The sequence below is a fragment of the Lemur catta genome, chromosome 8 (genome assembly GCF_020740605.2).
Source record: "Lemur catta isolate mLemCat1 chromosome 8, mLemCat1.pri, whole genome shotgun sequence".
NCBI lineage: Eukaryota > Metazoa > Chordata > Mammalia > Primates > Lemuridae > Lemur > Lemur catta.
The window spans coordinates 84,630,189-84,644,743 of record NC_059135.1 but is presented as its reverse complement, the minus strand read 5'-3'; the positions used below and the strand labels follow the sequence as shown (position 1 = coordinate 84,644,743).

Below are 14,555 nucleotides of genomic sequence, written 5' to 3'. Positions count from 1 at the left end.
CTTGACACATGTGAGGAATTGAAAGATTCAGAGTAGTTAGATTATAGCCTGGGTGGTGCAGGAGTGACAAAAGTTTAGATTGGAAAAATAATCAGGAAACAAGTAACTTGGCCCTGAAAGTTTGTTAAGGTGGTTAGACTTTTGGCTTTTTTGGACTTTTGGCTTTTTTTTGGTCAACACACTTTTTTCTATAAAGGGCCAGATAATAAATATTTTAGGTTTTTTGAGCCATATAGTCTTTATTTTCATTACAATTACTCAAATCTGATCTTTTAGTATGAAAGCAGCCATAGATAATTCATAAATGAATGGTCATAGCTGTGTTCCAGTAAAACTTTATTTATAGAAACAGGTAGCTGGCTATAGTTTGCTGACCCCTGTGCTATAACATCTGGGAGCCATTGAAGAGGGAAGAGGCATAATCAGATTGACATTTTAGGAGACATTGCTGTGGCTTCTGTTGTATAAAGTGGATGAAAAAGGCAAAAATTGCTAGCTGGAAAACTATTAGAAGACTGTTATAATAAAACAAACAAAAGGGTCATTGCCTGACCTAGGTTAATAGTACTGTAGTTTTACTATAAGCTCCATTAAGGCACAGCTGCTTATTCACTGCTATTTCCACAGCACTGGTGATCAGATATTAAATGAATGATATGGAATCTGCAGACTGGCATATGCCTTGAATATATGACAATGAAAATGGGTTCTCTTGTTTGGTATTGGATATTTGAATTTCAAATTAATTTGGACCACAAAATGAATGGCTTTAAGATCTATCTGTTATAAGTAAGCATAGTGTCTCCAAGGCAGAAAGAAATTCCATTTTCACTTATTTGTGTACCCTTATCACCATTTTGGACTTTTTAAATATTATTACTCATATTGTTGTCATCATTGGTTTATAGATAGCATTATGTATTTGACAAAAGCTCAACTTTATGTATCTATTCTTTCTTTCTAGTCCCTGTGTTCCCAAGAGAATTATATTATTGACAAAAGGTGAGGGAATTTTTAAAATCTGTTTTGGTAACTGTCTGACCAATGCTAATAAAAATTAAAATATCTTACTAAAATGCCAACAGACTTCAAGATGAGGATGCTAGTAGTACCCAGCAGAGACGCCAGATATTCAGGTATTAGAAGCATGTTTTCAATACAGTATTGAAAAATTAAAGCACTTTTTCTTTATTCTTTTCCCTCCCTATTAGCTTTTCAAAGTTCTACTTCTAAATTGCAGAGTTAATAAAGATGCTTCAGGAAGATCAACAAATAGCCATCAAAGCAGCACTGAGAATGAGTTGAAGTATTCAGAACCACGACCCTGGAGCAGCACAGATTCAGACAGCTCTCTCCGAAACCTGAAACCTGCCGTAACCAAAGCCAGCAGCTTCAGTGGAATCTCAGTCCTGACAAGAGGTGATAGTTCTGGAAGCAGCAAAAGCATAGGCAGGCTTTCAAAAACAGGTATAAATATCTACCTAAACCTGTGCAGTCAAGACATTAGTTTCCCTAGTGTTGTCTTAGCTCTGTATTTATCATACGGCTTCGAATTACCCTAAAATGTAAAATCACTACCAGAAGTTCATTGACAACCTCCAAAGTAGTTAAGAAGTAAGTAATATGTTTATTGACATTAGGATTCACTCTCTGTCCTGGAGATAGATTTACAAACATCAATTAAAATAAAAATACTCATCTGTGGTGATATAAACTTAATCAGGTAGGTTTGGTGAAATGTCCTCTCTTGTTTGAATCCCCAGTGGGTGATTGGAACTTCTTAATTGCTTATGTATAGTTGGAAGGCGTGGTTTCTCACCTAGGATTACTTAACATTGATTGCGTTTTTCGTGACAAAGTCCTTTATTTGACATTCAAAAAATGAATAAAATGGCTGAATTTTTTGAGGAATTTAAAAACCAAAGAAAAGCAGTATGATGTAACTATTATAAATGATGGGAAATTTCAATGATGTCCTCATTCTCCTAAACTGCTTTCTTTTAGAGTGCATTGGCTCAGAACATTTTCTCTTTTCATTGTCACTAACTGGCTTCAATACTAAAGAAGCTTATGTGTCTTTTAGGACCTTATAGATGTTTGTTTTTATCCCAAAATAAGCATGAAAAGTCAGCAACAGTTGTTTCTCCCTAGCTATTGGGATTAGCCTAGACATACGGTATTGTGCAGATAAGAATTGCAGGGTATGTTTCAAGGTAACGGTATTTTTTAATACCTAACCAGAATCAGTGCTTTAAATTGTTAAGGCTTGTGAATGATAGTTGCCACCTTTTTAATGTACAACATGGTTATATCAAAATTGTCTTAGTGTTTATGTTAGGATAATATTATAGATAGGTAACTTTTGGGAATATAAGAAATCTGCATATGTTTTAAATATGCATTATTTGAAAAATTGTCACTGTGTCATCATAACAGAAAAAACTACTCATATATCATGAGGAAACCATTTAGACACATTGCCGAATTAAAACATTTGAAGAGCATGTACTATTTATTATCTGTATGATCTTCAGATATGAAAAGAAATTTTCTTTAACCCTTCTTTTGATAAGTAAAAAATGATTTTTTTAAAATTCCTAGGATAAATTGATACAGTTCTTGTCAAGAGTCAGTTTGGTACAACTTAAAATAGAAACTGTCTTTCAAAAGGCAATCTGTATAGTGTATCATAGTTGTTTATTTCATTCACTTAAAGTTAATTCTCCATCCCAGCATCAACTCCCTTATTTAAAACCTAATTAACTATATACATAATCTAGATCTTTTCCCTTTCTTCATTGTCTCATTGGCCACCTTTTTTAGCCATTATGCTGAAACTGAATAACATTTTTGGTCACTGTGTAATAGAAACTGAAATAGATTGCAGGTGTGAACGGAATTAAAAATCAATTATCAAATTAGTTGATTAAGTACAGTGAGAAATAAATTTTAAGCCGATGCTAATATAAGTACTTGGAATATTTTTCATGTTGTCTCTGTCCCTTGATAAGATAAAAAACTGAAAGTTGATGCTTTACAGGAAGATGCTATGATTGTAAACTAAGAAATGAAATTCTACAATGAAACTTGATAATTGTTTCTTTTAATACAGAATTTATCATTTCTGTTATTTCCTACATTACTCTTAATCTTTCTGTGTTCTTATAGATAAGGGGTTTCTGATATAAGAGGTTTTGGGCATTTCGCTGTGCTAAGTTCTTTTTCCTGGGGGAAAATTGTAATCTGTATATTCCTAGGTGTTAATCTAAAAGGTAAAATGTACATGACTTTGTCCTTTTGGGAATGTGGGTAATGTGCTTTCTGTGACTGTCTGTGGCTGGTGTTATTATAAACTTGCTTAAGTTGCATGCTTTGGCTATGACTTCTCTGACAACTTATGTGATCAGTTTGTTGTATTAAACTTGTTCGTGATGGGGAGGGTAAGCAAAATTGGACAGTAAATCAAAAATAGCCGATGCTTTTATGTGGTAACTGCATGTTATGCAATGTGAATTTTATTGTTACATTTTTAAAACCTGTGTTTTTATATGAGGTTTAAAAAATCCATATTTTTCATTACTCCTCTTCTAGGTTCTGAGTCTTCTGGTAGTGTAGGGTCATCTACAGGCTCTCTTTCTCACATCCAGCAGCCTCTTCCAGGTACAGCTCTCAGCCAGTCTTCTCATGGCGCACCTGTCGTCTATCCAACTGTCAGCACTCATAGTTCTCTTTCCTTTGATGGTGGCCTAAATGGGCAAGTCGCATCTCCTAGCACTAGCTTCTTTTTGCTTCCCTTGGAAGCGGCAGGCATACCACCTGGCAGTATTCTGATCAACCCACAAACAGGTTGGTATCCAGAAAAAGTTGTTTCAGGAATTATCTGAAAATTAAAGGATACTTACTAAATGTATTTTCTGTATATGTGTAGTCAGCTTTTTATTTTTCATGAATAGTTAGTATTTTCCCAAGAACTTTAATAAAAACACTTAATGCTAGAAAATGTTAAAAGACATATTTATATCAGAAAGCATGTTTTCCCTTGTGTCATCTGTGACAGCTTCCAGGCCAAATAATAGCCTAACTATATTTGGAGAGCAATTCATTTTCTAGAAATAAGACAACCACCTTTGAAAGAGCTTTATTTGATATAACAGTTTTATCCTGAGGAAAATAGTATGTATTTTATGAACAAGGACCAAGTAAGCAGCTCTTCTTCATTATACAATAAAGTGGCAAAAACCTATAATTAGTTACCCTTCAGGATGTGTTGTTTGCTTTCTACTGAGGGAAAGCTAAAGGACGTATTATTAATAAAAGAAAAAGGGTAGTCATGAATTAATATTGATAATCCATATTCTTTATGGTTAGCTAATAATAATTTACATTTATTGAACATTTACTTGTACCATATACTGTTAGGTACTTTAAATACTTTATTTATAATCTTTATAACAACTCAAGTAGGTGAAATCCTTATTTACAGATAAGGAAACTGAACCTCAGGTAAAGAAACTGCAGTTATAATATATTTCACTATATAGTTTGACAACAATGATTTGTATAGAGAAAATATGATCTTTTAAAAGATCACAATCTTCGTCTCTATTCAGAGTAACATAGCCCAATCATTTGGCAAGGTAATGAAAGCAATCTTTGATCTTTTGATAACTTTACTTTAAAACTCAAGGACTTAGCCAGTGGGGTCGCATCATAGTGGCATAATGGCAGTAGCTGGGCAAGGCAGATACAGGTGAGAGTATCAAGCTTCTGAATATCCCTCAACTTTTTGTTTGTAGTAGACAAAACCATGATTTGGAACTCATTACTTTTAGGTTTTCTTCACATTTCTTTTTAAGATAAAGTATTCAAACATTTGTTTCTAATATAAGAATTGAATTAGCATAAATAACTGATTTTTCAGAAATTAAATTCCATTTTTGCTTAATATCCTTATCCTTCAGGTATTTGTATTACTTAAACTTTCTGTTTTTCTGGAGTAGTATATAAGATGGTTTAATATTTTACTGTTTCCTATGATTTTTCATTTAAAACACATTAGTTAATATGGTTTTGGTAACATAAAAGATTCGATTCCTTACAAAGTGAGAGAATGAGAAATTGATCGACCTGAAATTGAATTGTATGCTTAATTTCAAATGAATCCAAAGGTGACGTTTTTGGTTTTTGAGAATAGTGTTAAAACACATCCAGCTTTTTTCAGACAGTCCTTAAATTACTTTTGAACCTGCCTTTGCCCACATTTGCTGTACCACTTTTTTCAAATTATTTAATAATCAACAAATACCCAACATAACACGTTTTTAGTTATCTATAACCATCACATAAATTATCAGGATGCTAACTGATCAAAATAATTGTACTTTGGAAGACTTTTTCTGTTTGAAAGCTATAGACTAGTATAGTCTTCTCTCCCAAATAGTATTTTATTATATGTCACAATTTTCCTCCATAAAAAAAAAAAAAAAATGGGGAGGGTTTACCATGGAAGAAACGATGTTTTGAAGGCAATTTAAGAAACTATTTTTCAGTCATTTTCCTGTCTTTCTCACTCTAAGTGGATATCAAAAGTCAGAGAACAGTTTATTTCATGTAGTCCTTTCTTTTTTCTCTTTTAATAATCCAGTGTATAGTAAGGAAAAATAATAATCTTTGAATGTATTTACACCTTCATTGAAAAGATATCTGGAAGAAGGTGTCCAAAATGTTAACTGTAAGATTATGGGGGATTTATTTTCTTTCTAATTTCTATTTGTTGGTAATTTTTGTGTGATAAAAATGTTACTTATTATAACAAGAGTCAGTTGTTTAGAATATATTTGTAGAGAGAGAAAGCCATATTTATGTTTCTTAATTACATAAAATACCCATTTTTTCCCCTTCAATAATTAGTGAGGAATAAGGACAAAGCCTCAAAATCAATACTAAAGCTCTCTCTAGTTTTATCTCTTACCAATGAATAAAGCTTATTGGAATTTTAAAAAAAAAGATATTGTAGAAAATTATTTAGAAATAAAAAGAAATTACAACCTTTAACAAATTGGAAGTTATAAAATAAGGACAGTGCCATCAAGTTCACAATTTGAAGTTTGAAGCTGTCAATCACTTCAGTTTTCATTCAGTTGTAATTTTATTAGTGAAATACATGCAGTGTGGCCTAAAAGTCAGGTATTTCCCACCCTCTAATAAAACTAATGAGTAACTTTCCAGTATCCTGAAGTCAAACATTTTTTCTTTAATATAAATTTTGTTACAGACCTATGGGACCACAATCCTATAACTGAATCCCTTGGGCAAAATGTGTTTCATAATTCAGAGTTTTTCAGAAAATACTACATATTATAATAATAAGCTCAGTAGGGCCTGAGGCAGCACCCCACATAAGACACTTCAGTGAAACATTTGAATGTTTAAATGAAAAAAATAAAGATTACAGATAGTCTCATATCAGATCAGGCTGCTTCCCAAGCTAAGAAAATCTTTTGGTTTTCAAAAATTTGACAGTTTTGGAATTGTGGGTAAGGGTTTGTGGACATGTTTTATAAATTGTTAGTAGTATGACTTGTTTTCAGTCTCTATTGTAAATTGTTTTTTTCCATCCTCTTTAAATTTTTCAGGTCAGCCCTTCATAAACCCAGATGGGAGTCCAGTTGTGTATAATCCTCCTATGACTCAACAACCAGTTAGACCCCAAGTGCCTGGACCTCCACAGCCACCTCTGCCACCCCCACCACCTCAACAACCAGCAGCTAATCACATTTTCTCACAGGTGCACATATCCACGATTACATAATGCTAAAGTTTACTGCCTTTACATATTTGAGACTAAATTCACTAATTATAATTGAGTTACCCCAAGTAAGTATCTCTTATAACTTTAGTTTCTGCCACCAGTGATGTTCCACTCGCTACTCATAGAAAGAGAGGGTTAATTTCAAGAGCTTTTCATCTAATAAATACTAACTGTATATTGGAAAAGGGAATTTTTTTAATCCCGTGAGGCTTTCTGGTGAGTATTTTATCCCTACTTCACAACAGCAAGAAATGGACAAGAGGAAAAATAAAAACAAAACTAATAAGATTGTTCATTGGCCTAGTGAGCAAAGTGAGTTGTTCTAAGATTCAACAGATTGGCTAGGCGCAGTGCCTCATGCCTGTAATCCTAGCACTCTGGGAGGCTGAGTTGGTAGGATCACTTGAGATCAGGAGTTCAAGACCAGCCTGAGCAAGAGCAAGACCCTGTCTCTACTAAAAATAGAAAAAATTAGCCAGGCGTGGTTGTGCGTGCTTGTAGTCCCAACTACTAGGGAGGCTGAGGCAGGAGAATCGTTTCAGCCCAGGAGTTTGAGGTTGCTGTGAGCTAGGCTGATGCCATGGTACTCTAGCCTGGGTGAAGCGAGACTGTCTCAAAAATAAAAAAAAAGATTCAACAGATTAAGCAGTTAGAAGAAACTGAGATGGGTTACTTATGTTCTGCAAGATACTCTCTATTCATTCCACCTACATTATGAGGGAGCGAGACAGAGACAAAGAAATTCTATGCGTTAGAATTCCCAAAAGTACTCTTAATAATATACTGAGTTTGTATGAATATTTAGAGTTTACACATACATCTTCACATTTAGTCTTTTTCCCCTCAAGATGTGTTATCCATCTTTGGAGAACTTGATCATACCAGTGTAAACTCTTTTATCTTTATTCTAATTTTTAAAGGTTGTATAACATGTCAAAGACAGTTCATACAGTTAGTTACAACTTTTTTTCCCCACAAGACTATCTAAATATTTCACTGGTAAGAACATGCAGAGTAATTACTTATAAAAGAATTATAATGATAAACTTGAACTGGAGAAATTTCATTAGTTTGGCTCACAAATGATATCATTTGTATTGCAGAGTTGAAGAACATATGAGCAGTTTAATTATGTTATCCAATAGTGTGAAAGTCATGAAAATAATTGTACCTCTGACAATTAAGACTCCTAATACTGGGCAAGGCAGTTTTTTTTGAAGTAGAAGCACAGATAAGTTTTTGATACACTTCTAAGATCATACAAATGGGTTCATATATGTAGAAGAGATTGCCTAAAGCAATTTCCAAAGACTCCCATATCCCCTTCCCAACCCCATTTTGTTATATACACTAAGGCTACATAAAACTCTTTCTCTGGCCTTCTCTGCCTTGGCTTCATTCAACTTTGTCCAAAAGAATTTCCTTTTTTTTTTTTTTCTTGAGACAGGATCTCCCTCTGTTGCTTGAGCTAGAGTGCAGTAGCATGATCATAGCTTACTGCGACATCAAACTGCTGGGCTCAAATGATCCTCCTGGCTCAGCCTTCTGAGTAGCTAGAACTACAGGAGGTTCCACCATGCCTGGCTAATTTTTTTATTTTTTGTAGAGATAAGGTTTTACTATGTTGCCCAGGCTGGTCTTAAACTCCTGGCCTCAGATGATCCTCCCACCTCATCCTCCCTAAGTGCTAGGATTACAAGCGTGAGCCACCATGCCCTGCCAAAAGTTTACTCTTTATTTTGCTATCATGTAGTTGTCTTTGCAGTGCTATGTATTTCACCAGGAGCTTTATAAGACTGATTTTCATTTGGTTTCATTTCTATTTAATTCAGTGGAAATAATGTTAATCTGGCAGCTGCAAAAATTTCTGAGGATTTATTGGTGAATATGTATTTCAGATTATTATCTCAGAAATGACTTTGATTTAATTATGAGACAATTCTAGATGAGGGTATAGGCAGCCTAGTTGAGAAACAGATACTTTAGTGAGCACTAATTTGAAGTCTTGACATACGTATCAAACTCCCTGACTGATTTTTCTGGCGTTGCTTCAAATGTTTTAGGTAATTTTTCATCAAACCTAGAAACAAAGAACAAATGGTGCTCAATAACTGTCTTTTACACACGCTGAGATAATTCATCCATGGGATTTCAAATAACCAAACAGGATAATGCTCTGATTTCCAAAGCCTTCAGATAGCCTACATTTCTTGAACATACAGTATAGAACCAACTACTTTAGGAGGATGTTGTTTTGCAGCCCGTTGCAATTCAAGTAGGAAAAGGAAGTGCTGAGGCTTTTTCTTTTCTAAGTGGTGTCAGAAATTTAGTTTGATCAGTCAGTCTTCTCCATTTTCTCATTACTCTTTGATGCTCCGGGAGACATTAATTCATACTCTTGGTACTCATAGTTCTCTTTCTTTTATCCCCTAGTAGACTAAAACTTTTGTTTCATCTGACATTTATATAGGAGGTCAAGTTGTCTGGAAGAAAGTTATGTCTTAATGGTTATCTCACTTAATGAGACATCAAATAGCCTATTCTTAGAAGTTCTAAAGCTGCTACACCGCATTTAGTGTAATATGTGCCATCATCCCTCAGGAAACTCACTTATTTCTAGTCAAAAGGTTTGTCAGGGACCAGAGACCACTATATAGATCTTTCAGCTTTTACTTTTTGTAGTGTTTACTTAATTTTAGATTTTTTTTTTCTGGATTCTAAGCTAATCTAGGCCCTTTGTTTTTTTAGAAACTAGTGTGTTGATTTTTGTGGTAAAAGTATAACTCATCATTATACATCTTTGTTGTCATAAGAATTTCCCTGTAAATGTATTCTCTTCAGAGATATTGTCCAGAGGGAGATTCATATATATGCATTTTAACCAAAAGTAAGAGTTTTTATCAGATAATATTACCTGTGGTCCTTATCTGCTTGCTTACATGACTGTCTACAGGTCACTTAATTTACTTTAGTCTGATTGCCATCTGTAAAGTAGATTACTATAGTCTTTAAACTGATATGGATATTAATTACCTTTTCGTAATAAACTATTAAAATATAAGATTAGGAGATTAAATTGGGTACCAGTGCTAGTTTATGGCTGGCCAGCTATATTCCCAGGATTGAGAAGGGATTAATACTGTTTCTATTTTTAAAATACCTGTTTTTGAGGACCTTCAGACATTCTTTTTAAAAAAGAGTTTTTATAGCCCCATATAAAGACTCTTTTTCCTTGAAACTCAGGAGTATTTCACTAATGGCCAAAGATTTCATGTAACTAGTTTCTCAGCTGCTAATATACACGTTCTTAATAAAAATGTGTTTAGTTACAAGAAAGTGTTTAATCTTTTTATATACATAAAAGAGGTATGTTCATGTGTGTGCATGTGTCTGTATGTATGTGTGTATTGTTCTTAGACTGTTAGTCTTAGTAGTAGCCATAGTCCATTTTTCTTATAAAATTGCTGAAATTTTGGTAGCCATAGTCCATTTTTCTTATAAAATTGCTAAAATTTTGGGACTTCGGCCCCAAAAGAGTATGTAATCATACTTTATCAAATAGGGTAATTGGCATTGATATTATGTAAGTTATTAGTTGGATAATAAGAGGGAATAATGTTTTTCATTTATAATTTAGTATTAAATATTATGTAACTAAATAAGGCAGCCCTTTCATAAAACCAGGAAATAAGGATAAGCAGTTTTGCTTTTACTGACTTAACCCAGGGGGCTTCATTAGATGTAGGGTTTGAAGTGCCTAAATTGCCTGTTTCAGTTCATTTGTAATAAAGAAGTATTTTTATTGCAAAAAAATTGTCCTAATTATGTATGTTTTCAAAAGTTTTACTACGTAGAATTTCTTCACTTAGTATTGTTTTTGTTGTTTCCTGTATTGTTGTATTTTAAATGACTTTCTAAATGTAATTAAAGCTATTGCAAAAAAAGTGTAAATTTCCATTTTATGCAGTTTTTCTAAGTTTTTATTCTGACATTAACATTGTTTGCCAACCTGTTATTCTTTAGCCTGTTCGTCCTCTGCAGTCCTCTTCACAGCCTGTTCAGTACTCTACAGTCCCTTACCCATCCCCGCTCCTGCCAGTCTCACCCACCCAGCAATACTCCGTGGTACTATATCTCTATTCACCTCCTGCATTGTTTCTTTGGGTGGATGTGTGATGAATGCTTATGACCTTTTGTGATTTTTTTTAAAGTCAGGAATACATATGTGCCAAAAAAATTGTTTCTAATCCATATTAGAAATAAATTATTCTCTTCCATAAAAAATTATTTATGTTGGCTTATTGTAGTTATTGTTTAAGCTATAATCTTTTTCTGCTTTTTCATAATGAAATAATTTCCAGGTTGACTAGTCCTAAGATGTTTTAGTTATTTTTCTCATTGAGATCATAGCAGGATCTGTGCTGTCCTTGGATGGTAGCTGTCATCTGGGTTTAGGCTTTCTATTCTCTCCCCAGCACTGTAGGTCTAGTAAACTCAGTACAAGTTATTAACATGAATTGTAGCTTACAGTTACAAAGGACTTCCTTCTGTTTCCAAAGATCTCTAGATATTTAGTCTATGTTTGTAAAGTAATGGTAGCTCCTTTAATCCAAAGTGTGCCCCAAGCTATAACTCTCAGTAAGATCTGACTCACTCTGCTATGTTTTAACTGTTTGACCTTCTACGGTTACTAAGCATATGAGACAATAATGTAAAGTACCTTCTGAGTAGTGCCTAAGGTGAAGTAGATATTCAAGAAATGTTAGTGTCCTTTCCTTAAAATGAATTTCCCTAACATCCTATATACTTTTCCCAGTGATACTGTTATTTTTCAGACTATATGGCTGTCACATTTTGAAATTGCTTTCCAAGTCAGATTATATGCTATATATGAAAATCTTTCTTAACACTTTTTAGAAACATTTTCTTTGTGAGAGGTGTTTTTGTTTATTTGTTTTTGAGCTGGGGCAACCTATTTACCAGCCTTGGCTCTGAATGATTTTCAAAAATCACTTCCAGTCTGAAAAAATGAATTTTTCCAGTGTTGAAAAGATTGAAAACATACAGAAAAGAATAGCAAAAAAAGCCTCAAAAATATTTTGGAAAATGGAATTTTTATTGGAATAAGAAAATGACTTTTTTCCAATGTGACTCTGACAGTGGTATACAGTTATGGTATCTCTTTTAAAAACATTTGGCCATATAACTTTGAAATTACAGCTAGTGGGTAAATTTTTTTCTTTTTGAAACCATTCATTGAATTAGGCTAATAGTGCTAGAGTGTGTCAGAGTGACAATTTGGAAAGATAAAACCATATATTTTCAGTCATTAAATCAGGTTCCCCCTTTTCAATCCTTTATCTTTTCCACAACCTTAATTTATTATACTTTACAAAACAAGCAGACTCTAGAAACTGTAGACATGTCAACTTTGATCTGACAACTCAATTGCCACAATGTTGTAAAGTCACTTTTTTGAATGTTGACCTCAACAAAATGTGGTATATTTTGTTGCCAATTTGTGGCTCTTTAGGAACAGAAGAATTCCATTTTAACCCCATATTGTCATTTTAGTGATAATTTTCTAGAACAGTAAGAGCTGTTCCTTCTGCTCTTGAGTCAGAGAAATGTTTATCAGATGACACATAAATCATAACCTGTATCTTGGCAGGGCACCATTAGTTACTGCCAATTAGCAAAAGCAGTAGGAAACTATCATTTAGATTACATTTTTCTAATGTCTGACTTTAGCAACAGACTGAAAAACACAAGGGAAGAATAGAATTTATGGCAAAATTATTTTTGAGATTAGAGAAAGGACTAGGTGGTTGGATTTTATGTATTTAATTTCTACAAGTAATTTTGATTGTTAGAGATACAAAGATGCCTAGAACCTGAATCTTGCCTTCTAGGAAGAGGGGAAATAGTTTCACATATAAAGTAATTAGCACCTTGCTCATTGCTTGTTCTTTGAAGTTCTTTCAGAAAATGTCAATATGTCCAATTTCACTTCCATATCCTAATGTGCCTTTAATCTTTATTTAAATACATGTCTTTTGATTTTTTAATGTGAAATGTTGTACCCTACTGTTTTCTGCATGCTATACATTTCCATTAGATATATTTTATAAATAATTTATAATGACATGTAATATTCTTGCCTTAGAGTTATCATTTTCTTGAAGCTGTTCTTCTATTACATCATTTCTGTTGTGAATATATATAATTTCCATAATATATGCTACTGCCACTCATTGAAATACATAAAGCATTTTTCTATGATAAGTTTGGCCTATTGTAGAAGGCTTACTGATTTCTGACTTTTTTCCTTTTTAACAGGATAATCTTGGGTCTCAGTTTAGCCACATGAGTCTTGCCCGCCAGCCATCCGCTGATGGTTCTGACCCTCACGCCACCATGTTCCAGTCCACTGTTGTTCTTCAGTCTCCACAGCAATCTGGTTTTATCATGACGGCAGCCCCTCCACCACATCCTCCTCCACCGCCACCACCTCCTCCACCTCCCCCTCCCCTACCACCTGGGCAGCCAATCCCTACTGCTGGCTATTCTGCCTCTGGTCATCCTGTCAGCCAGCCTGTGCTCCAGCAGCAGGGATATATTCAGCAGCCATCACCACAGGTACATTACTTTCTCATCTTTTCTCCCTACATTGGCTCCTTCAATGTAGTAATATAGTATCTCGTTCCACTTACTTAGATCTTTCTTAATTTTTCTCAATAGTATTTTGCAGTTTTCATTATACAGATATTGTACCTATTTTATTAAATATATCCCTAAGTATTTAATATTTTTAGATGCTATTCTAAAGGGAAATGTTTTTAAATTTTGTTTTCTACTTGTTAATTGCTAGTATGTAGGAACAAAGTTGATTTTTGCATATTGATCTTGTATCCTGTAGACTTTTTAATTTGGTTATTCTAGTAGGGTTTTTTTAGTGGACTGCTTAGGATTTTCTACATACAAGATTATTTCTATATACATGATCCTTTCCAATCTGTATGCCTTTTGTTTCTTCCCTCATTGTGCTAGCCAGAAGCTCCCCACATACAATGTTGAATAGAAGTTTGAAAATACATATTCTTGCCTTGTTTCTCAGGGGAACATATTCAATCTTTCATCATTAAATGTGATGTTATTTGCATAGTTTTTATATATATATATCCTCTATCAGGTTGAGGAAGTTTCCTTCAATTCCTAGTATACGGAGACTCTTTACCATGCTTGGGTGTTAAGTTTTTTTGAAATGTTTTTTTGCATCTATTAAGGTAGTTATGTGATTTTTCTCCTTTATTCTATTAATAAGGTGAATTGTATTCACTGACTTTTTTTTTTGAATGGTGTGGCTCCTGTACTTTATTCATTTATTTATTTATTTATTTATTTTTATTTCAGCATATTATGGGGGTACAAAAGTTTAGGTTACATATATTGCCCTTGCCCCCCCCACCCCCCAATCACAGCTTCAAGTGTGTCCATCCCCTAGACTGTGCGCGTCGTACTCATTATGTATGTATACACCCATCCCGTCCCCTTTCACATCTGCCTGACACCCGATTAGTGTTATTCCTAAATGTGCTCTTAGGTGATGATCAGTAAAACCAATTTGATGGTGAGTACATGTGGTGCTTATTTTTCCATTCTTGGGATACTTCACTTAGTAGAATGGGTTCCAGCTCTTTCTAGGAAAATACAAAAGGTGCTATATCCCCATTGTTTCTTATAG

At 33.9% G+C, this 14,555-nt stretch overlaps 1 protein-coding gene across 11 annotated transcripts in view; it reads left to right on the top strand.

Annotated features, from left to right (window-relative positions):
* The window catches only part of R3HDM1 (R3H domain containing 1), a 181,901-nt gene that overhangs the window by 93,895 nt on the left and 73,451 nt on the right, over nucleotides 1-14,555 (top strand). For 5 of the 11 annotated variants that reach the window (XM_045560125.1, XM_045560123.1, XM_045560126.1 and 2 more), the window contains 6 exons: nucleotides 965-1,002; nucleotides 1,086-1,136; nucleotides 1,241-1,467; nucleotides 3,592-3,846; nucleotides 6,636-6,787; nucleotides 13,151-13,450. In XM_045560125.1, coding sequence (XP_045416081.1) covers nucleotides 965-1,002; nucleotides 1,086-1,136; nucleotides 1,241-1,467; nucleotides 3,592-3,846; nucleotides 6,636-6,787; nucleotides 13,151-13,450 — 1,023 coding nt within the window. Of the gene's footprint in view, nucleotides 1-964; nucleotides 1,003-1,085; nucleotides 1,137-1,240; nucleotides 1,468-3,591; nucleotides 3,847-6,635; nucleotides 6,788-10,834; nucleotides 10,937-13,150; nucleotides 13,451-14,555 lie in introns of all 11 variants that reach the window. The other 6 variants (XM_045560130.1, XM_045560128.1, XM_045560127.1 and 3 more) reach the window with 3 other exon arrangements.